The 21,226-nt window shown below is 45.1% G+C and overlaps 2 protein-coding genes across 15 annotated transcripts in view; one reads left to right on the forward strand and one right to left on the reverse strand.

Moving 5' to 3' along the window:
* The window catches only part of CDC14B (cell division cycle 14B), an 82,321-nt gene extending 73,867 nt beyond the window's left edge, over positions 1-8,454 (forward strand). For 7 of the 14 annotated variants that reach the window (XM_074330260.2, XM_074330262.2, XM_074330261.2 and 4 more), the window contains 2 exons: positions 4,321-4,386; positions 4,688-8,454. In XM_074330260.2, the coding sequence (XP_074186361.1) occupies positions 4,321-4,386; positions 4,688-4,724 (103 nt within the window). In that variant the 3' untranslated portion in view covers positions 4,725-8,454. Of the gene's footprint in view, positions 1-4,320; positions 4,576-4,687 lie in introns of those variants that run through there. The other 7 variants (XM_074330265.2, XM_074330263.2, XM_074330266.2 and 4 more) reach the window with 2 other exon arrangements.
* Positions 8,455-17,410: 8,956 nt separating this feature from the next.
* The window catches only part of HABP4 (hyaluronan binding protein 4), a 28,292-nt gene continuing 24,476 nt past the window's right edge, over positions 17,411-21,226 (reverse strand). Inside the window, exons 7-8 of the mRNA XM_019712014.3 lie at positions 20,800-20,985; positions 17,411-19,250 (exon numbers count right to left, since the gene is read on the reverse strand). Coding sequence (XP_019567573.1) covers positions 19,194-19,250; positions 20,800-20,985 — 243 coding nt within the window. The 3' untranslated portion in view covers positions 17,411-19,193. The remainder of the gene's footprint in view (positions 19,251-20,799; positions 20,986-21,226) is intronic.

Below are 21,226 nucleotides of genomic sequence, written 5' to 3' on the forward strand. Positions count from 1 at the left end.
CAGTCCCTATGATGGGAAATTAATCCAATGTGTTTGACTTGTTCATCGTTTAAGAAAATCTGGACCATTTAACATAGGCTTTTGTTTAGTTTTGTTTTTCAGAGATGATGCTCAACACTGGAAATGTGGTTTCTGGGTCATAATACGGGAAAGTTGAGGATGTTGTGTATATAAATTCTTAGTTAAGAATTTCCAAAGCTCTCTATCAGGAACTGGAGGAAATCTTTCTGTGTATCAAATACAGCAAAACTGTTGGAGAATTTGCTGCATAAATGTGACAGTGGAAATATGCAAACTTTAGAGAGTTTGCCATCCTTCCTTACCGAGGGACTATGTTCTCAGCCACAGCCCACGCCCAGCGGGGCTCATTCTTTGACTCTGAGCCCAGTGTCTTTCACTTCCTTCATTAATACAGGCTTTGACAAGAAATGGACACGTTCTGTAACCAAATCCTTTACTCACTGTTGTCTTTCGATGTTTGTCATGAAGTGCAGGCACACATTCTATTTTTAACGTATTCTAAAAACAGATCCCTTTTAGGGGAAGAGCAGATAACCCACATGCAGTCATCTCAGGAGTGGAAGGCAGGCCCCCTTTTTGTGTTTCTGTGTCTTTGTCTGAGGTGGCAACCTGTGCGGTCCCGTAGGAGGTACTGCACTCACAGCACAGCGGATGTGTCACGATGGATTGCAAGCGCCTGAAGCTAATGCCAACCAGACTTTAAAATGTCCTTCACAGATTTCCTTGCTTCTTTTTAATTCTCCTGTCTGCATGTCTTTGAGTTTGGGGCCTGAGGTGCCTGTCTTCAGGGCCGAGTGAGTCTGGTGCAGTCCTGCTGCAGCCTATGTCCTGAGGGGCTGACAAACTGGAGAGCCCCGTGTGTTTTGCTTTTTTAAGGAATTGTTTGGTTCTGCAGTTTTTCCTCTTTGCTGATTCTTCTGTACAATTTTACTACATGACTTTTACCTGTATGAGAATGTGATCATGCCCCAGCACAAGTATTTGAGAATTGGGCACTGACTTAGGATTTTAGGATTTAAAATGTTTCATTAGAAAGGTATCAAATATTCATATTAATTTCACTTGAGAAGAATGTCAGAGTAATTCTTCTTACCAAAAGCAAAGATTTAAGTATATTGTAACATAAAACCAGAATGTTATTTATAACAGTGAGAAAGAAGAAATGGTCTGAAGATTGAGGAATTATGCCAAATGAATCCAGTCATGTTTTTAAAGATATTTTAATGATCTGGATAAATGCTCATGAAGCAATAAATGAAAAGAACTACGCATAAAAATAATGAAGTATTAGAATTTTTTTAAATGTCTAATGTACTTCATCTATGTGTATAGAAATGTGTAGATAGACAAATATTTATGCTTATAAATATTTGTAGATGTATATATTCCCATATATGTATAGAAACAAGATAAAGGAAAATATGCCATAATATTAACAGTTCTGATGGGTAGAGCATTTGGGGATTTTTCTTTTTATTATCATTTTCTTTTTTGTCCCAACTTTCCTACAATTAATGGGGCAAAATGGAAGTATTTTAACTTTCACACTTTTAGGGAAGTAAACTATTAAAAAATTCAAATCAAAAGCCTGCCATTAGTGATAGACATGTTTTGAATGGGGGTATTCTTTTGTAGGTATAATTGATCAGGCTTCCATTACAGTCGAGTGTGTCTGGCCCATTTAACCTGCTTTCTGCTTTTCTGGATTGTGTTCTTCAGGTTTCAGAGCACTAGAGTCCAGGAACTGGGCCGGTGTGCCCAGTCACACCCTGTTCCTCTGCAGGGTGTGGCCGTGCGACAGTTTTTCCATCTAGGTTCTTTCTAGTGATCTAAACTTGTACTTCTCGGCAGAGGTGGTTCCCGACGGCAGTGAGCATCTGCCTGAGGTCCCTGGACCAGATGCTCTGAGGGGGCTAAAGTCGAGTTCAGACTGAATATGCTTGCCTAAATACTGAAACGGCCGAAAGCAGTTTCCAGGCATTGGGGATGGTGCTGAAAAGGAAAAGCAAAAAGGCATCTTAAATTTCCAAAATAGATTTTCAGAGATTGGAAGGGGCAAAGAAGTAAACCAGTGATAGTTAGCTGGGTTTCACAGTGTGTTTATTCCCCAGCCACACACCCCCATAAGGGTCACCTTCTCCTTCCAGGGCTTTGGCCTGTGTTCCCATTAGCTGATGAGCCACCTACAGTTCACAAAAGAAAGACAAGTACCTTATGTACAGGTCCCATTCCCTGCTTCTAGGAAATAATGGGAGTCAAGGCAGCCAAACTGTAGCCTGAAGCTTTTATCTTACTGAATAGTACTCATTTTTGGTTGGATGGTGGTGAAGGACTTGATACATTTGTACATAATCTCATTCAGAACAAAAAGATACGAACTGAGATTATTGAGTAATTTTAAAGTATTGAATAGCGCTCTTTTCTTTAGACAACAATACAAAAAGAAAGTACACCCTTTTAGTGTATGTTTGTAAGTATTTTCAAGGTGGCTGAGTTGCAGGTCTGCTGTTACTGCCCTTTGTGAAGCCTTCTCTTTTGCAGGTTTATGTTGCTCACATGTCATCGTCGTCATCTCTCTTGTGCCATAGGAACTTGACCTTTCATTTCCAACTTCTGTTCTGTTTCTAGAGGTTTCCGGGATGAAGACCTCACCTACACTCACTTTCCACTGGCACGGCTCTTTTGATTTTTGACAGTTTACTGAAAGGCTCTGCAACTTTGAAGAATTTTTCGACATGCATGTTAAAAGAGCAAATATTTGGTGACTGAAAAAATATGAGTATTCTCATAAGCATTTATTGGGGGGAAAATGCCACCATTTTTCTCTCATGGCAGATGGTTATTCCATCATGTATCCATTGAATATAAGTCACATCAAAACCTCAGTCTTGTGTGACAAGCTCACACAAAACTGGCAACCGCAGCAGTGCAGGCTGTGGAGTGCCTTGTGGTGGATTGGACGCAGCTGACACCCAGTGCCAGGACGGCTCATGTGGTACCTTCCTCATCCCCTTTCTCGTTAATTTGGAAGAAGCAAATGAACGGGCTTGTACACCTCCTACTTTCTGTTAGAGCTAGAGACCCATTTTCTCTTTTAAGAATTAGTAAATTCAGTGAAGAATTGGCCTGTTTTTCAGTGTTCTCTCTGAAGAGCTCTTTTAGAATAAGTCTTGAAAATGTCATCATCGTGCCTTCGATTGAGTACATGCAGCCACCTACCTCATTTGATATCATTCTGTTCCTGTCTATACACAGCTCACCCATTGAGTACGTGTTCTGTCAGCTTATGCTCTTCTTTGTGGCAGTCTTGTTTTTAATTATAACTTCATCCATTTTCTAAGAAAACTGTCATGTACAAAAGACTTTTATTCCAAGTTGCATTATTGGGAACCATCTGCTCCACCTGGCAAACCAACCAAATGTTCATTGCTTTGGGCTAATTATTCATATTGTGAGGGCTCTTTCCTCAGCCTCTGAAACCGTGAGTCTCTTCACAAGCCCTGAAGTTGGGAGTAACTACATTTAGGACTTTTTTAAGTCTTGTCATTTGTGATTCTTGCCATCATCATCCCTGTCACTGCTTCTTGACCCTTAGCATCTCAGATCTCAGTGTCTGTTCCATCATCTCTAGGCTTTAATTTTTTGTTATTGTCATTATCTCCAAAAGGACATCAGTCTGTAGAAGCCTCAATGTTGTATCTAATTTTTTTTTTTTTTTAATGCTGGTTACCTCAGATCTTTTAAAATATTAATCTCCCTTTGAAATTCCAGCTATTTTCCCACTTGCCAGCTGGCCTGGACCTTTAAACTCAATACTCTGTTGAGGTTTCCGAAAACTACGTGATAAAGTTAGATGAGCTGCTCTGATAGAGCGTCATCACCCTCATCCACGTGAGGGCCACTTCCAGATTGGAATTGGTTTTTCTGACTCTTCTTTGGCTTTGGTTTTTCTCTGAAAGTTGCTATGTAGTTAAAAGTGGGATCTAATAAATTGGGGAAGGAAACGAGGGCAATAGGGCGAGGATCAGTCAAGGGCAGTTACTTAGGAATGACTGGGTGTCCTTGGGTGTCTTCGCCAGGTGCCACCTGCCCGCCTCCCTGGTTGGGTGTTGGCGGCAGGTGGCCCCTTGCGGCTGTGTTTCCAGTGCACAGCCGGGTACCCAGGCGCGATTGCCTTTGGCGCGCTGCTAAACTGGAAACTGCTTGAGGTGCCAGAGCTTTTTCTGTGACCGACTTTTGGCTTTGGAAATAATCAAGTAACACTTCTTTATCTTTTCGTTCTTTCCACTTTTCCCACAGCCTGATTCCTCAGAGGGAAGGAAGGAAAAGGAATGCTTTGCAGCAAATGCCCTTAATGGCATTATGGTACTCTCATTGCTCGGCTGCTTCTCTGCCCTCCCTTCTTTTGTTTTCTTGTCTTTTATTTTTCTTTATTTTCATTTTTTGCAGAACTGAACATTTTTCTGCTCTGCCTTTCTCTCCTGTTTGTCTTTATGGTTGACACTGTACTGTCCTTTCCCAAGTATTTGTCATTAAAGAATTATACAAAGTGTATACTCTTTAGCATGTCAGTATTTTTTATTATGTTGCCTTCCTTGTCTTTGATAACTACCTCTGGGACACTTGAAAGCCTTCGTGGTAAAATCCTTTTTCTTTTCCCCCATAGTCCCTCCATTTCAAGGACTAAAACAGTCTTGCGTTAAGTAAAAACCTGTGACCAGAACTGAAGGAAGACTCTAGGAACAGAAAACTACAACAGGACTTAGCACAATTTATTTGGAAACAAAACAAAATTGCAAAAGCCTTAGCTGCTTTCCACCTAAGAAGTTCATTCAATGAAGAAAATGTCCACTGGAGTTTAAGTAACTACACGAGTTTGGGTACCAGTGAGGACTTTGAAGACGGCCCAACTCTCCGTTTGTAGAAATATCTGAAGTTGAACAACAAAAGAGCTGTTGTAAATTTAGTCTCAGGTGTAAATATCAAAGCCCTTTGTTCTCAGGAGGGCTGGCCACTCTATGTGGTGCATGTGTGTCCCTGTGGTGGCAATCGTTTTAGCTGCTGGCCTTCAGAAGAATTGAGGATCTGATGGAGGTTTTTTACCTGTTTATTTTCTGTTCGCCCTGTGTTGAAATTTGTAAAGCTAAAACGGAATTACTGAAAATGGTACTTTCTGTAATTTGATACTATTTGGTGTAATCATCTTCACTTTAATATTTGTAATACTGTTGTAACGTTAACTCTGTTAAGTACCCAAGCTGCTTGTCTTCCACCAAAGAGTGCTTTATTAACACGATTCTGTGAAAACCACGTTTGAAGACTTGGATTTTGTGACAAAAAGTGGTAGGTACGCTGGTAACGTAAAACTTGCAGGAGAGTATTAAATAGTAACTTTAGAAGACTCAGGAGGAGGAACTGACTTCGGAGTTGGAAGATTGTTGTCAGTCATTCCTTTTTGTGTCACTTAAGGACTAAAGAATTCCAAGGCTGCCCACTATTTATTTGGTTGCCCAGTCATACAAATTAAAATCATATTTCCTGCCATGCTGAAAAAACCCCCACACTTTTGGTGTTGCCGCTTTAGAAACAGTGGCTCCACATAATGATGGCTTAAAAAAACACTTACTGCTTTTTTAGCGTCTTTCTCTGTGAACTTTTTTATGTGACTGGCCTAAGGCCCTTCACACACCTGTTGACTTCAGTGACAGTTATCCACATCTGGATTTCAGTTGTTTGTAAATAAGACACTCACTGTTGCCTTTGGTTAGGGAATAAACTCCTTATAGAGTGCCTTCACCCTTCCCCCCTAGAGAAACACAGCAGAGTCTGTGTCTGTGATGTAAAGCAATCATAAAAACAGTTTATTTGCTGCTAAAAAAAAAAATTTTTTTTAAATGGGACCCAAAATAAAATAATATTTTGCAATCACCTTGGTGGCTTCTATAAGAAGTGAATGGTTTTAGTTATTGTTAAGCAGTGTTGGCCTATCCTGGTTAGTTGAATGGGGGGGATACAGTATTGAAAGGCAAAAGGCTTTCACATTACAGGATCGATGAATTGGGTCAGTACACAATTCTGTTTTGAAAAGCTGCCTTTAAAACAAAACTGAGGAATAAGAAGTGCTTGGAGCAAACAGATTAAGGTCTGTTAATGCAAAAATAATTGGAGACCTTGGCTCCATTTTGGTATCTATTCTCTTGGACTAATTATAAGTTTGACTAGCTTTGAGAGGAGATGGAAGATGCCATTGTTTTGGCCTGAAGAATAGCTTTCCCCATCAGGCACTAAAGGGGGTGGGGTCTGCCAGCTTCTACACACTAGGGACTAGATCTCAGAAAAACGTTGCTTTTCTGTCCCTGGGAGTTCATAGTTATCAGTTCTTGTACCTGATGGGAAGACGGCTTTTCAGTAAGCTTTGGGTGGGAGGAGAAACATTCCATTGGCTGTGTTGTGCTGGGAGACAGTAGTAAATATTCAGACTGCCCAGGCATAAAATATTGAATTCTCAGGGCAACTCTTTTTTCCTTTAGACTTTTAAAGGCCATCTGCATAAATAATCCAGGTAGCTGTGAAAATCAAATTTCCATCTGAACCCTCCTTGCTTTGGCTTTCTATTATGTCAGAACAAGTAAATATGCTGTCCACTCCTAGCAAATAAGCCATTTGGTGTCTTGGCCAAGAGTGAAAAATTTGGGCTTCAGTGTGTTAACCACAGTACTTTTTTTTTTTTTTTTTTTTTACAAATTGCCTTTCTGTGTTGGCTGCTCACATTTCCAGCTAGAATTGCTGTCACTGTGGCTTTTTCTAAGAATCCCTGTATGTAACAGGCTTGTTACTGAAATTAGTTGTAGGAAACTAGTGATTTGATAAAGAATCATTTCTTAGAATACACAAAGGACATAGCACAGTGTTAGTATGGGGGACATATCTAGAATCCAGGAGTCTCTGGATCAAACTGATGGAAAGTTCTTCCTGCTATGAATAAGAGGGACTCTTCCCCCTCTCCCTTCAGCTGAACCTTCAACACACCCAGAATCTTCTGAAATTCTAATTTTGAGACTTTGTTGTAGAAGACCTTGTTGCTGTGGAATATGAAACAGGGCATGTCGAGTGGGGAGCTTCCTTTGACTTAAGAGCCTTAAATAGCTTTGAAAGTACACCAGGACAGTTTCCATTGGAATTAAAGTTAGAAATGAATATTTTTAGGTGCCCTTGAAGCTTTCTTGGGACTTAGGTCAAGAGTCAGGGGCAGTCCAATGGAAGGCTGTCTGCAAAACTGGGTACTTAGAGGTGTAAACAAACTGCTGCGTTGTGTTGCTAAAGAAAAACTAGGAACCTCTGACCTGTTGGCGAGCAGGGCTGGCCTTGAGCAGTGCCTCACTGAAACAAGTAGCCTTACTTGTCACCTGGCGCTTCGTTTTGGCGCACGCTGCTCTTCTAGTTTCCGCAATTGTTCTGTTCCAAACTTGACTCCCTCAGCCCATCACCCATCCACTTCCTTCCCTGCCCTCCTCCCCTTCTCAGGGGGTGATTTCTACCTCTTTTCCTGGGCCCAGACAAGTTTTAGACGAGTTCCCCAGAATTGTCACCTGGCGAAGGTGTTTCCCTTGGGCGCCTGATCCCCGGCCCCGCGGGCTGCACGGACCCTCTGTTGTCTGGCTTGTGTTGTGCCAAGAACTCCAGGAGCTTTTCCTTGGCTTGAATCAACTGTTTATGACAAAGGAGCGATGCACCGCTCTGATGTTTGGTCTAAAAGTAGCTTAACTACTTCTCTTCATGCATTTTTAAAAATAATTATTGCATTTTGGAAAGCAGTGCTCATCACAAACAACTTTAAAAATGTATTTTAATTCTTTAATAGCTATCCCCCACTGAAACTGTCCATGAGAGGCTAGCTGCTGTTTTTCCATTTCTCCTAAATCTGAGTATTCTCCGTGTCGCTCTGTGGAAATACTACAGATGTCTTTAGAAGACTGGACAGTTCACCCATACTGTGTAGGAAATTACCTCCTTAATTGCCTAGTAGGATTAAATGTCAGGAGACATGTTCATCTGATTATAGTACTGCAGTTTTATATTAATAATTTGCAGGCTTTTATCTACCCTGCACTCATGTACAGATTATTAAAAGTTTTTAAATGTAACAGATTAATCGATATTTGATCAATCATTGTCTTGATTTTTTAAAATTAAAATGTATATTTCTAATCATATTTTATAATGCTGAAAGAACTGGTTGAATGAATGTTTATTTTCCTGAAGGTATTTTTAAGATAAAGCTTCACAATGGCCTGTAAACTTTGCATCTCTATGTAGTTTGATACGTATTGTTGCATTCGAAAATCGCGTGCGTTATACCTGGTTTTATACAAAATACTGAATAATGGAAATTGTATAATTATTATCATGTAATTAAAAGTATTAACCAAATGACCTTTTGGTTTACTGTATTCACTTACCATTCTGAACCGTGGGAGACAGTAGTTAAAATGTAAAGCAGGTGTAATCCTCAGTATTCCTTTGCCAGGGTTACAAAAGTCCATGGTGTCCTTCTGTCTGTCCTCAGCTCCTTTTCTTACAAGGTCAGACAGTTAAGTTTGCAAACTCAGCCTAGAAAAAGTGCTGCATACCTCATTGCTGAATATCACTACGGTCACCTTCAAAGTACTCCCCTCAGGAAGCTATGCACCGACCTCAGCACCTAGTACACCCTTCAAAGCAGTTTTGGAACTCTTTCTGGAATGGCCATCAGAGCTGTCGTCGTCTTACCCTTGATGTCCTGAATGTCATCAAAATGTCTTCCTTTCAATATTTCCTTTATTTTTGGATAAAGAAAGAAGCCACTGGGGGCCAGATCAGGTGAGTAGGGAGGGTGTTCCAATACAGTTATTTGTTTACTGGCTAAAAACTCCCTCACAGACAGTGCTGTGTGAGCTGGTGCATTGTCGTGATGCAAGAGCCATGAATTGTTGGTGAAAAGTTCAGGTTGTCTAACTTGTTCACACAGCCTTTTCAGTACTTCCAAATAGTAAACTTGGTTAACTATTTGTCCAGTTGGTACAAATTCATAATGAATAATCCCTCTGATACCAAAAAAGGTTAGCAGCATCGTTGCAACAAGATCGTGAACTTAATTGTCAGTCCAGTCAGATTGAACAAGGGCCCACCTAACGGCCTCATTTTAACTTAATCACCTCTTTAAAGGCCCTGTTTCCAAATACAGTCACATGCTGAGGTATTGGGTGTTAGGGCTTCAGTTCAAGAATCGAGGATACACAGGTCAGTCCATAACACTTTCCCCAGGATAACATGGTGAGCAAGTGAGGAGGCTCCTGTTACAAAGTCATTCTATACCCATCCACCTCCAGCTCCAACGATGCAAACTAAGACACATCAATTAGGCCCTTGGAGTCTTATAATTCATAGACAGTAGTCCCTTCATTTTACCTGCCAAAATCAATAGCAAAGTGCTGGGTGAAAGGCAGGACCGGTGCTTGAGCACTCCACATCCTGATGTGTCTGAACTTAGGATGCTATCCGCAGTGCTGTTTACCTGCCTTCCCTCTTGATGGTCTCTTGCAGGGCAAAATCCTGAAAACGCAAGGCCCAGGCCATCATGCAGAGGTTGTGTCTAGGACATAGGAGCTTGTTTTTAAGACGTGCTGTCCAGTCCCCGAAGGAACTTCGCTTTGATTCACGCTTGGACACGAGTTTTCAAAACACAAAGCAAAGGGACCTGTCTTCTCACCTGTATCCAAACTTCTCCCACCAGATTGGGATTTGCAGGCTCTGTTGAAAGCTGCGGCGTCTACCTGCCCCTCCATGGTTTACTTTGAGGCCAGTGCTGCATTGTGTACCTTCCTGGGACCCACTGGAGCTCACTTGGTTGGTGGGGGCCAAGCAGCTCGAAGTCCATGAATGCTGTGAAGGGGGCTGGCTTGGTGGCAAGGCCCTGAGACTTAACCAGGCTTCAGATGAAATCATGAAGTGCGTCAGTTTCTCTTGAGAGCAGCTGTATCTTCCAGGGCTGTGCAGTGTGGGTCACGAGCCTCTGAGACCCCTGGCACTGTAGATACTTGCTTTCCTGTGTTATCTACCACACTGTCCAATGCCCATCTGCCACATGGACAATTTCTAAACCCCTCTCCTCTCATTTAAGTAAAATGGGAATAAAAAGAATTCCTATCTTAACAGTAAGTCTGAGAATTAAATTAGATAATACACGCAAAGTACTTAAAACAGTATCTGGTACATACCATGTTTCCCCAAAAATAAGACCTAGCGGGACCATCAGCTCTAATGGTCTTTTGTAGCAAAAATTAATATAAGACCCAGTATTATACCCGGTCTTATATAAGACTGGGTCTTATATTACATTAAAATAAGGCCGGATCTTATATTAATTTTTGCTCCAAAAGATGCATTAAAGCTGATGGTACAGCTAGGTCTTATTTTCGGGAAAACATGGTAGCTTTTAATATGTTAATTTTTTCATACATTTAAGATAATTTTTTTTAGGTAATTAGGTAAAGGCTGGTTTATTTTTAATTAATTAATTAATTTTTTACCTTTTATTTTAAGTGTTTTTGCAGGACCCATCACCTCCAAGTCACGTAATTGTTTCAATCTTGTGACGGGTGCGGCTCACAGTGACCCATGTGGGGATCGAACCGGCAACCTTGTTAAGAGCACCATGCTCTAACCAACTGAGCTAACAGGCTGCCCCCTATTTTTTATTTTTTTTTAGTTTCAGGTGTACAAAACAATGTAATAGTTAGACATTTATGCCCCTCACAAAGTGATAACTCCCTTCCCCCAATCTACTACCCGTCTGACATCGTATATAGTTATTACAATTCTATTGACTCTAGTCCCTATACTGTACTCCACATCCTATGACAATATATATATACTAAATTATAGTTGACAGGTAAAGGCTGATTTTGATAGCCAACTATGGTCCCTCAGTATCTGATATTTTTCGTACCTGCAGCATAATATCATATGAGTGTTTTAAAACAGATCAAATTATTTTGAGTTTTGAAGGGAGAAATTCATGTACTGAAGGTAAGTCTTGAAAGTGGTTTGTTCAGAGGCAGGGCAGGGCATGTTTAAGTAGAAAAGACCCCTTCCTGAGGCCCCATGAGTTTATTGAGGTAGGAAATTAATATGGAAAGAGTGATCAGTGATGTGGATTCTAAAATGAGCTCTGCCATTTATTCTGTGACTGGGGATCCTTTATCTGCCTCCTGGCCCTCACTTTGTTCATCTGTAAAATGGGACTAGTAAAAACACAGTGTTTGGATTAAAAGACCTAAGTACGTGAGTGTGTCTTAGCACAGTACTGGTGCCAGCCCGTGTCTTCTTTTCTCCTGTGTGTCTGAGTGCAGCTGTGGGTGTGTTGGAAGATAGCGTGGTAGGAGTTCACAAACGTTTTTTGCCTGCATCGCAGTGTGCTATGATGTCTAAATCGTTCTCCCATCGTGGTTGGTCATGTAGGTGTTTCCCAGCTTTTACCATTCTCATCTGTAAATTCTTCCTGGATGATGCTGGTTATTGCCTTAAGACAAATTCTTACAGAAGGCAGTTCTAGGTGAAGGACATGCAGAATTTTAAAGTTTTTGTTACCTACCATATTGAAAAGCAACATGGGGTCATTGTTCAGAGTATAGATTCTGGACCCAGACTGTGTGGGTGCAAACCTTTGCTCTGCCTCTTACTATCTGTGTTCTTTGGGTAGGGTGACAATATCTAACATGGCTGTATGAGGGTTAAATGAGTTAATATGTGTTAATTGCTTAGAACAAATGCCTGGCACATTACCAAGAGCTATATGTATTGTTTAATGAGAAAATAAAAAACATGGCCTTAATGCTCTCCAAAAGGACTGTGACAGGGTACTGTCCCCTACTCCCCATCTCCCCCATCAGCAGCTGTCGTGACATGGCTGAGCTGGTTAATTAATAGCAGAACACTGGCCCCAGTGTCACTTCCTACTGTATATAGTCCTATCTTAGCTACCCCATTATTCAGATTTGGGGCATTAGTCTTAAGTAGTTGGCACAGTATGCCCCTGTGTTACAGTCTCACCGTTTTTCCCAGCTCCCTCACAGGGGAGCTGGCCCAGCCCATGTGGGAATGAAGACCCTCCACACCACCCCTCTAGTACGTCTGGCTGCCTTGCCTTGTCTGTAACTGTGTCTCATCTCTTTGCTTAGCAAGGCTGCGTGGCTTTGACATGCCTCTGGATGAGGGGTGCTCCATCCACACACACGTGTCCAGGTAAGAAGCCGTCCTGCTCAGCAGGGCCAGGCCCACCAGGGCGCTGGCCTTGGCCCCTCAGATTCTTTATGGCCAAATATGTCTAAGCAGGGAGAGGCTTTGTGTGGGAAAAGAAAGGGTGGAGGGGGTGGTATGGTTTGTGCTTTGTTTTACTTGGAGAAAGACAATGGTTGTTTCTCAACACAGATGTGCTGCTCTGCGTAAAACATGACTTTTCGGGCGGGACAATCCCGCCTTGTGTAGGGCTCTCAGAGAATGCAGCCAGTCTGGCCACCCCACCCTACCCCCCATCCCCTGCCCCACCTACTAAATGCCAGTCATGTTCCCAGCCATTGGACAATCCAAACACCCCCACACATTTTCAGCCACCTTCAGGTTGGGAACCGCTGATGAGCTTCCAGTACAGCTTAGTGGGTAGTGTCATGAAAACAGCAACAGATACTCGTGGGACCCTGCTGAAGTGAATATTGTTCTCCTGCCTTGTCCTGCTCTGGCCTCAGCCAGAGGGCGGAAGAAGGGGTGGGAGAAAGGTTTCACTTATAGAGGAGGCAGCAGTATAGCTCAACCCTGGGAATAGTGCTCAGGAGTATTCATGAAACTGGGTGGGTGGGGCCCCTGAGACTTAGGGTTGGGCGTTGGGGCATGGAGCTAATGCTGCCCACCTGGCCCTGTTTATCCCCTACAGTGTAGCCGCCACAGAGAGGTTGCCAAGCCTGTTGTCTCCACCCCTGGGAGTGACAGCTGGGCTATACACAGCTGCACCACAGTGATTGGCAAGTCCTTAAGTAGCAGTTGAGTGTTCACTCAGCATTGTTGGGTAGGACAAGACAGGTGGGCCGCCTGGTGGCTGCCCTGGCCCACTCTCATTCAGAGTGATTCTGCTCCAACCCCAGATTTGCCTTGCAGTTAACAGAAGAGTTTAGATCATACAGGTTGGGGTCTTTTCTCCAACCAGCATATTAAACTAGTCGTTGCCATCCCCAGTAACTCCGTATGACAGATTCTGGCATTGTAAATACAGCTCTGTCCTCCTCCCTTTTCCAGCGATGGTTGGCTGTCATGGGCTGTCGACTTTCTAAACCAGCTTTTAATCTGGCTCGGGCTCCGCAGGGACTAGACCAAAGAAGGTCTCTCCTGGACAGCACAGCGTTCACCAACAGAAATTCTCTCAAAGTGTAATGAAAGCCTGTTTCCTCAGCCTCTCAGCAAGAGTTCTGTGCCTCGTTCTTCCAGTTGGTACTGAGATTTCAACCCAGCGCCCGAGCGGGGCCTTCCCGTAGGTGACCTGGGGGGATGCCTGGGTTGGGGAAGGGGCAGGCAGACACCTCTTTGGTAGCAGTTCAGTCCAAAGTCCCAGTAGACAGCGTTTCTTGCACTTTTTTATGTTAGGGCCCCTGTGACCATCTGGTGGAAGCTGAAGTCTCTATCTCCCCAGAAAAGTTCATGCATAATTTTTGAAGAGTTCCTGAAACGGGTCCTCTGTGGCCTCACTGCACTGTCCACCCCCATGGGTGGTGTTCAGACAGATGTAAAGTGAAGAGCGCCCCCTGGAGGTGTGCTGTGAAGGAGCCTATTTGACAGTCATCCCAAGGCCCTCCCAAGGCATTCGAGGGGTCCTCAGTGAAAATCCCTGAGCAGTGCCTTTCCACCCTGGTCAGTTCCCTGGGTCGGGATGGAGCCGGGGAGAGGTAACCACTGCCCTCACTGCCCCCTCCAACCCCACCTCAGCATTTCTCTTGCTTCCTTTCTACCCACCTTTCTTTCCTGCTTTCTGAAAACCGCCAGGACGCCTGCTTGTTCCCACTCGTTTTGCCTCACCACCAGAACATGCAAGTTCTGATAATTTTGCATTGCCGATAATTTAGGTCTTACCTCCGACATTTTAAAATGTTTCCTCCCTGTTGCTCTAATGCTGCCAGTATTGGGGGAGGAGGGGGTGGTGGTAAGTGCAGAACAGGGCTACCAGCATGGTTGTGGGTTGTTCATTGATGTGCATGAGGTCCTCTTGGGCTGGAAAAGCACACATCTGGCGGGGGGGGGGGGGGGCGGGGGGGGCGGGGGGGGGCTGCGGGCAGGGTATCTTCCATTGCCTCTGGCAGGGTGACTGTTCACCAGAAAATAGTTTTCTCTGCCTCGGTGTTTTGAGAGCTTTTGAGAACTCTGAGCCTCCTGAGGGACTTACATGCAAGTGATGCCACTCCATTGTCACATGACAGGCACTTCCCAGCTTGCACGTGATTTTGTGCTCCTGAGTCAGCTCTCTGAAATTGGGCACATTTCTGCAAAGAAACAATGCTTAGAAGACAGTTAGTTCTGTGCTGCCCTGGCTCGACCTGCTCTCCACACATGGGGCCTGCTGTGGCCATAGTAGGGCTGTGATGGATTTGAGAGCCCTTGTGACTTGGTTGGGGCAAGTCCTGTTGCCTTGTCACAGGAAACCTTGTGGCCAAGGACAAGGGCCTAGGGGAGGCATCAGGCTCCATGAGGCCCTAGGAGGGCCACGCTTCTGCTTCTGTCTCCACCAGTGCCTTGCTGGCGACCTTGACCCTAGTCTCCGTGGCCTCTTGAGTCTTGTCATCTCCACCTGAGTAAAAGACCTAATAACACTTTCTGAGAACACAGCTAATCCCTTCATGCTTTGGGGCAGACTCACTTAGGCTACCACTGCAAGTGGTCCTGGTGTTTCAGGGTTACCATGACTTGCTCCCTTTCTGCAGGGAGTGGCCGAGCACAGCAGCACACAGCACATCCTGTGCTGCTCCTTTGGTCCCTGAAGTATGTGTCCTCTGACCTTTCCCTGTCCCTCTCCTACCAGTTTTGCTCAAAGGATTGGTCATTTAACTGGAAATTCCAGGAATGTGTAGAAAGAACTGGGCTGGGGAACTGAATCTTCTTTTTGCCTCATCTCCTCATCCCCACCCTTGCCCAGATACTAGCAGGGGAGCTTCTTTGTGGGAAGATGGATGTCCTTCCCTGTTCTCTGACTGTAAAGTGATAAAATGATTACAAGACAGCATACAGTAGCCCCTCAAGAAATGCTTGTTTCCTCAGGTTCTACAATAAGGGCAGACGGGCATCCGTCAGACTTAAAAAGATGTCCAGATACAGGGCGAAGCTGTGATGTTAGGGGTGCACCCTGTTGCATTGACTTCTGTTGGTCGGGATACTGGGTCCTTTCAGAGGGGAGGGAGGCCGTGGTGGGCTCGCTCACAACGGACAGGCCTCTGGGGACATCGTTTTCCTGACTGGCGGTGGTTACAAGAAGTTTAGCATCTTTATACGTATTGTAGTTTACAATAGAGTTGTTTTAAGTACCTGCTTTTTTTCCTTCCTTGTTCCCTTTACCACATAACTACAGGCCAATCTGGGTCAGAGAGCCAGGCAAAGCCTCACACACTTGGCACTTCTGGAGGCAGTGGTGCCAGCTGCCCAAGGGCTGGCCTTCTGGCTGCTTCAGGGAGGGACTTGGAAGGGGGGCCAGCCCCTGGGTGGCTGTTCACACAGCATGATCCTCACAGAGGCTGAGGGGAGGCGGCAGCAGCAGCAGCGAAAGGAAATTGGGATCTTTTCTCAAAGTGAAACTGCTTATCCAGCTGGGTGTTGCTGGGAGGAAGGGCTCCTTGTGGAATAACTTAGAAGAGGACAGTTCCCGTTTTTATTTTTAGGGCTGACCTTTCCCAGCTCAGCCCCAGACCCGGATCCAGGTGCTCCACAGGATTTGCCAACATGGTGTGGTTTCAAAGGACAAGCAATGCCTTCACCTCGGAAATGCCTATGCACTGGATGGCCTGGAGCAGCAAGTGACCAGAAGGAAAAAGACCTGAACCAATGATCAACACTAGAAAACGGGGGCCTATTATGGCTTCTCTGGCTCCAAGAGGCCTGCCTTGCACGGCATGAAAATGTCAAGTGCTTATCATTAGGCTAAAGATATCCTGGCCAGATGTGACTACCACCCAGTGCATGATTTCAGCCCTCCTGAACCCGCCCCAGCTGGCAGCAGCTTTGGGAGCAAGTGCACCTCTTCCCAGACCTTGTCAGACATGCAGAGACGACAGATGTCAGGGGTCAAACCTCCCTGTTTATGGGACTCTCCCAGCTGCAGGCTCTGGAACATCCCACCCCCGCTCTGTCTTTGGCTGCTGCCCTGGCAGCCTGAGATCCAGCAGGGAGCTGGTTGAGAAGGGATCCAAGTCAGGCTTGGGGCTGGCACACATGCCCCTGGAATTCAGACATGCTTGACCTCCACTTTCCAAGAGTGTTTCAGGCCTCCAACTTTTCTTTTGTGGGGTTAATTTGCTTAGTATGGTTACCAGCCAGAAATGTGCCCTGCCTTGTGACAACACGTCAACACACAAGTCCCTCAAAGGAGTCTGGGAGGGAAACTCTGATCTGGAAGGTCTTGCCTTGTGTAAAGGTCCAAGGATGTAACCCTCCTGCCTCTTCTGCTTTTCCCTACAGCACGTTAGCCCTTTGCTTCTGCTCTGTGTTCCTGACAACCACGTAACAAAAACCCACATTGGCGAGGTAGCACTGGTGCACACACGAAACCCTCTACAGGTTCAGAAACTACCTTGCCCCCCAAAACTTCAGCCCCAAGACCCGAGACTGCTCCAGGGTTCAGGAATCTTCAGTGTGTTTGGGAAGGCCGCAGTGTTGGCAAACGTAACATTAAATCTAGCGTTACAGGCTTTTCAAGTGTTACAACATGGGAATTTTCTTGAAAGGGATCTCTGTTTAGCCAATCCTCAAAGCCAAGACAAGGCAAAATGACTTAGTGTGACAGCTTCACGCCTGCTGAGTAATGACACAGCTTCATGTTGCAGCAGCTGATTATTATGCTGAACTTGACATTCACCCTCACAAGACTTCGTAACTTAGATCAGGGGACTCCATTGTCTTTTCCATGGAGAGGGAATGAAACAATCAGATAATATGGGATATTAATAACAAGACCAAAATTAGGCTGTCATTCAGTGGAAGTCCCATGGCTAGGGGTTCAGTTCCGATTTTTCAACAAAATGTGACTCTTAACCTGGGGCCTTTTCCCACATTCTTATCTCTGCACCTGGGTGTGACCAAAAGATTCAGCTTCCTATATGCAAAGTTAGGAGGAAATACCAACCTTTATTTACACTTGGGTTCAAGTTCAGAGCCATCTTAGACAGTATAACAAAGTGGGAAAAAATCCCAATCCTGAGACCAAGGTTCAAATTCTAACAAGCATATTAACTGTGACAACAGGCAAATGTTACCCGCAATTTCATTAGTGAAGTGGGGAAAGCATTACCCCAGCTTCCAGCAGCTGTTACAGCTACCTCTGCCCCAGCCCCCATTCTGGGCACTAAACTTTCCCGGCTGAGAGAGCGTGGGCTCTGCAGGTCTCAGCTCTGCTGGTTAGGGCGGCACTTGGGGAGACACTGAGCCTCTGAGGTAGCCCCTAACACCAAACGTTCACCAAAGGCAAGAAATAGGAACTCAGAACTGGTGCAAGGACTGAGCGAGAAAAACTGCATGTAGGTGTTATATAAATATTATTTACAAGTCTTGCCCAGGACAAGGACAGAGGGCCTCTGTACATAGATGCTGAATTCCCACACTCTTTTTTTTAAGATTTTTTTTTTTTTAACTGGGGAAGGGGAACAGGACTTTATTGGGGAACAGTGTGTCAATCTTAGTTGTGGAGGGTGCTGTTCAGCTTCAAGTTGTTGTCCTTTCAGTCTTAGTTGTGGAGGGTGCAGCTCAGCTCCAGGTCCAGATGCCATTGCTAGTTCCAGGGGGCGCTGCCCACCATCCCTTGCGGGAGTCAAAGAATCGAACTGGCAACCTTGTGGTTGAGATCCTGTGCTCCAACCAACTGAGCCATCCGGGAGGCAGCTCAGCTCAAGGTGCCGTGTTCAATCTTAGTTGCAGGGGGCGGAGCCCACCATCCCTTGCGGGACTCGAGAAGTTGAACTGGCAACCTTGTGGTTGAGAGCCCACTGGCCCATGTGGGAATCGAACTGGCAGCCTTCGGAGTTAGGAGCACGGATCTCCAACCGCCTGAGCCACCGGGCCGGCCCCCACACTTGTTTTTGATGGAGAAAAGGATATGGTGTTAAGCTGCAACGCTCTTTTCGCCTTTTTTATTTGATGGGTTAAATAATATTTTAAAAATCATATACTTAATGTGCACCCTAAAAACCACTCAAACACTAAGTATCACATTAATACTAAGCATGTATGTGTGTGTATTGTGTGTACATACATAGAAACCACGAGGTAGTTTAAGTCACCATTAAAACAAGAAAATCAAAACTCCCTAATTCTCTGTCAGAGTGGTAACCAGTGGCTGCACAATAGTTCTTTAAAATTATTGGTTAAAAGAAAACCAGAATTTAAAAATATCCCAGGAAGAGTATAACATTTACAGTAAATAGTGAATACAATTATATTTTAATTTCTTGGTCTCTGAAAACTAGGCTGTGACTGCTTTAAATTCATGGTCTGAGTTACATGTTATTTCCTCTAATACTAAAGGACAGACTTCCTATTAATATCTATACAACTTACTAAGCAGACTCAACAGATTGTAGTTTACAATCTCTGTACACATTTTAAACATTATTTCTGAACTTCATTTGGAATTTCTTAAATAAAAAAATAATCCCCATTCTCCACCTTCTTGGGAAAGTGCCAGACTAACCCCTGCCCTGACTGGAACTGCTGCTCAGAGTATCTGGAGAAATGCTATCCCACCATCACCCCCAGCCAAAAAAGGACAATGGATTCACACTACTCAGGGGGAAAAAGCAACATCTATTGTTCTTAGAGTCTGACTCTTCCCCACAGCAAGGAAAGTCTCTCCATAGGGATGCCAGTGCTGTTCTAAGTTGCCAGGGAAATAGGGCTCAAGCCAGAGCAGGAAAGTCTTCAGGGTCATCCGGGTTTGGAACAACATCTTGCGTCTGAAAAAGAAGTTTTGAAACCAACTGTCATTTCATCCAATCCTACTTGGGCAGAGCATGGTGTGAAACATGGTGCCTGCTCTCACCTAGGGGAGGGTGGCCCAAACACCTAGGGACAGACAGGCGCAGTAGAAGAGAACAGTTGCAGGGTCACGTAGGTGAGGAGCTGCCTCGGGTGCAACGGGGAGCGGTGCCTCCCCCTCCTCCTCCCACAAACCCTTTCTGAGTGACCCTTTTTGTATCTGGACTTCCTTCATGCAATAAATGTGACAGAATGTTTACTATATGAAGATATAAGGATGGTTACAGACAGTTCTCAACCTCGAGGAGCTCAGAGTGAGGGGGAGACACACTGAGAAAGTTACAGTGTGGTGACGTCAGTAACAGATGCCCTGGGAATGGGGCTCAAGGTAGGGGTGTCCACAGCAGTTTGGTGGCAAAGTACACATTGCATGCAGTCAGGAAGGTTTTTCGGGAAGAGTGGGTTCTCCCTGAGGTAAGCATCAGTGAATGAGGAAAGAGAACAAAGATTCTGAAACAGTGCAATGTGACCATGGAGGGGTTGAGGGCAGTTCTGAGCTGGAAGAGCGCAGGTGGGCTTTTGCTCTTGCTTAAGTACAGCATCCTGGAGGCACCCCCCGCCAGGGGCTGCCCCTGGGAGGGAGGGAATTGAGCAGCCACACAGAAGGGTGGCTCTGGCTCCATCGGCACAGGGACTCCGCTGCGGCCCACACTGGCCACAGAGCCTGGTGTCCATCTCCCACGATAAACAGGTATTCATGTATTTGTTCGTAAGACACTCAGGAAGCACCTACTACATGCTTACATTGTGCTAGGCCCTGAGGAAACGGACAATGAGCAAAAGCAGCCGTGACTGCTGTCGTCCACCGCAGACAGCAGACACGATCAATAATCACACCAGTGAGAACAACTACAAATGGAGATAATGCTTCAAAGAGAAGAACTAAAATTCCTTGCTCACGGACTCTGACCTGGTCTGGAAGGAAATGTGAGCAATGAAGCCCGTGAGGAGGCAAGGTTGGAGGAGCTGTTCTAGGGAAGCAGACAGGGTCCGTGTGCTAAGGAGCAGCTTGTCTGCAGAATGAGAGGTACAGCAGAGCTTCTGAGGAGCGGGGAAGAACGGTGTGAGAGGAGAAGTGAGCGTGGAGGATTCTGTCTGTGCTAAAAGCATCAGATGTGGACAGGGCATACAAGCAGACCATGCTGAGTAAGCAACCTTCAGGTGCTCTGATTCTATCTCAAGCCTGGGGATCATGTCTGATGCAGATGAGTGAGTGTTCTCTGGCTCTGAGTGCGCCTTCAGGGCAGACAGTGGCCCTCCCTGGAGATCCTGGAGGCCAGGGTCCGTATCCAGCTGATGTCCATGATGCTGACATCACTGTTCCAAACACGTCAACAGTAGACCCACACTAGGTAGAGGAGGAATCCACGACAGAACCTGGTGACCCTCCAAAGTTAGACTGTCAGCCCAGGGCACCCTCTCACATCCTTCAGAAAACTACCCAGGATTTAGACGACAAACACTTACCACCACTTCTGCTCTGGGTCCATAGTTCTCTGCCCGTTTGATCCTTCCCCGGCCTCCCCGTGTGCCACCTCTGGCTCCGCGCCCAGGACGAGGGAGGTTACCAAAATTAATCTCCAGCTGGGATGTGATGTCATTGGCTGCTTTCCGGAATACGTGGGCATCGTCCTCATAGTCATCCTTTACCATCTGAAACACAGTTACAGCATCAAACACACAGCCGTCTCCATGGACACTCCTTCTGCTCAGTGTCCTAGCCGTGTGCTGTGAGGGAGCTGAGATGGTGTCACAGCCAGAAGGTGGCCCTCCTGATGTGTCCTTGGCACTGGACTACAGGGCTAGGCACAGGAAGATGACAGTGCTGCTCTTGTTCCAGCGCAGGGGGTTCTGCACATTTCACAGCCACAAATTCTCGCATTCATAGTCTTAA

Source organism: Rhinolophus sinicus, chromosome 16, assembly GCF_057876585.1.
Source record: "Rhinolophus sinicus isolate RSI-liver-muscle chromosome 16, RSI-T2T, whole genome shotgun sequence".
NCBI lineage: Eukaryota > Metazoa > Chordata > Mammalia > Chiroptera > Rhinolophidae > Rhinolophus > Rhinolophus sinicus.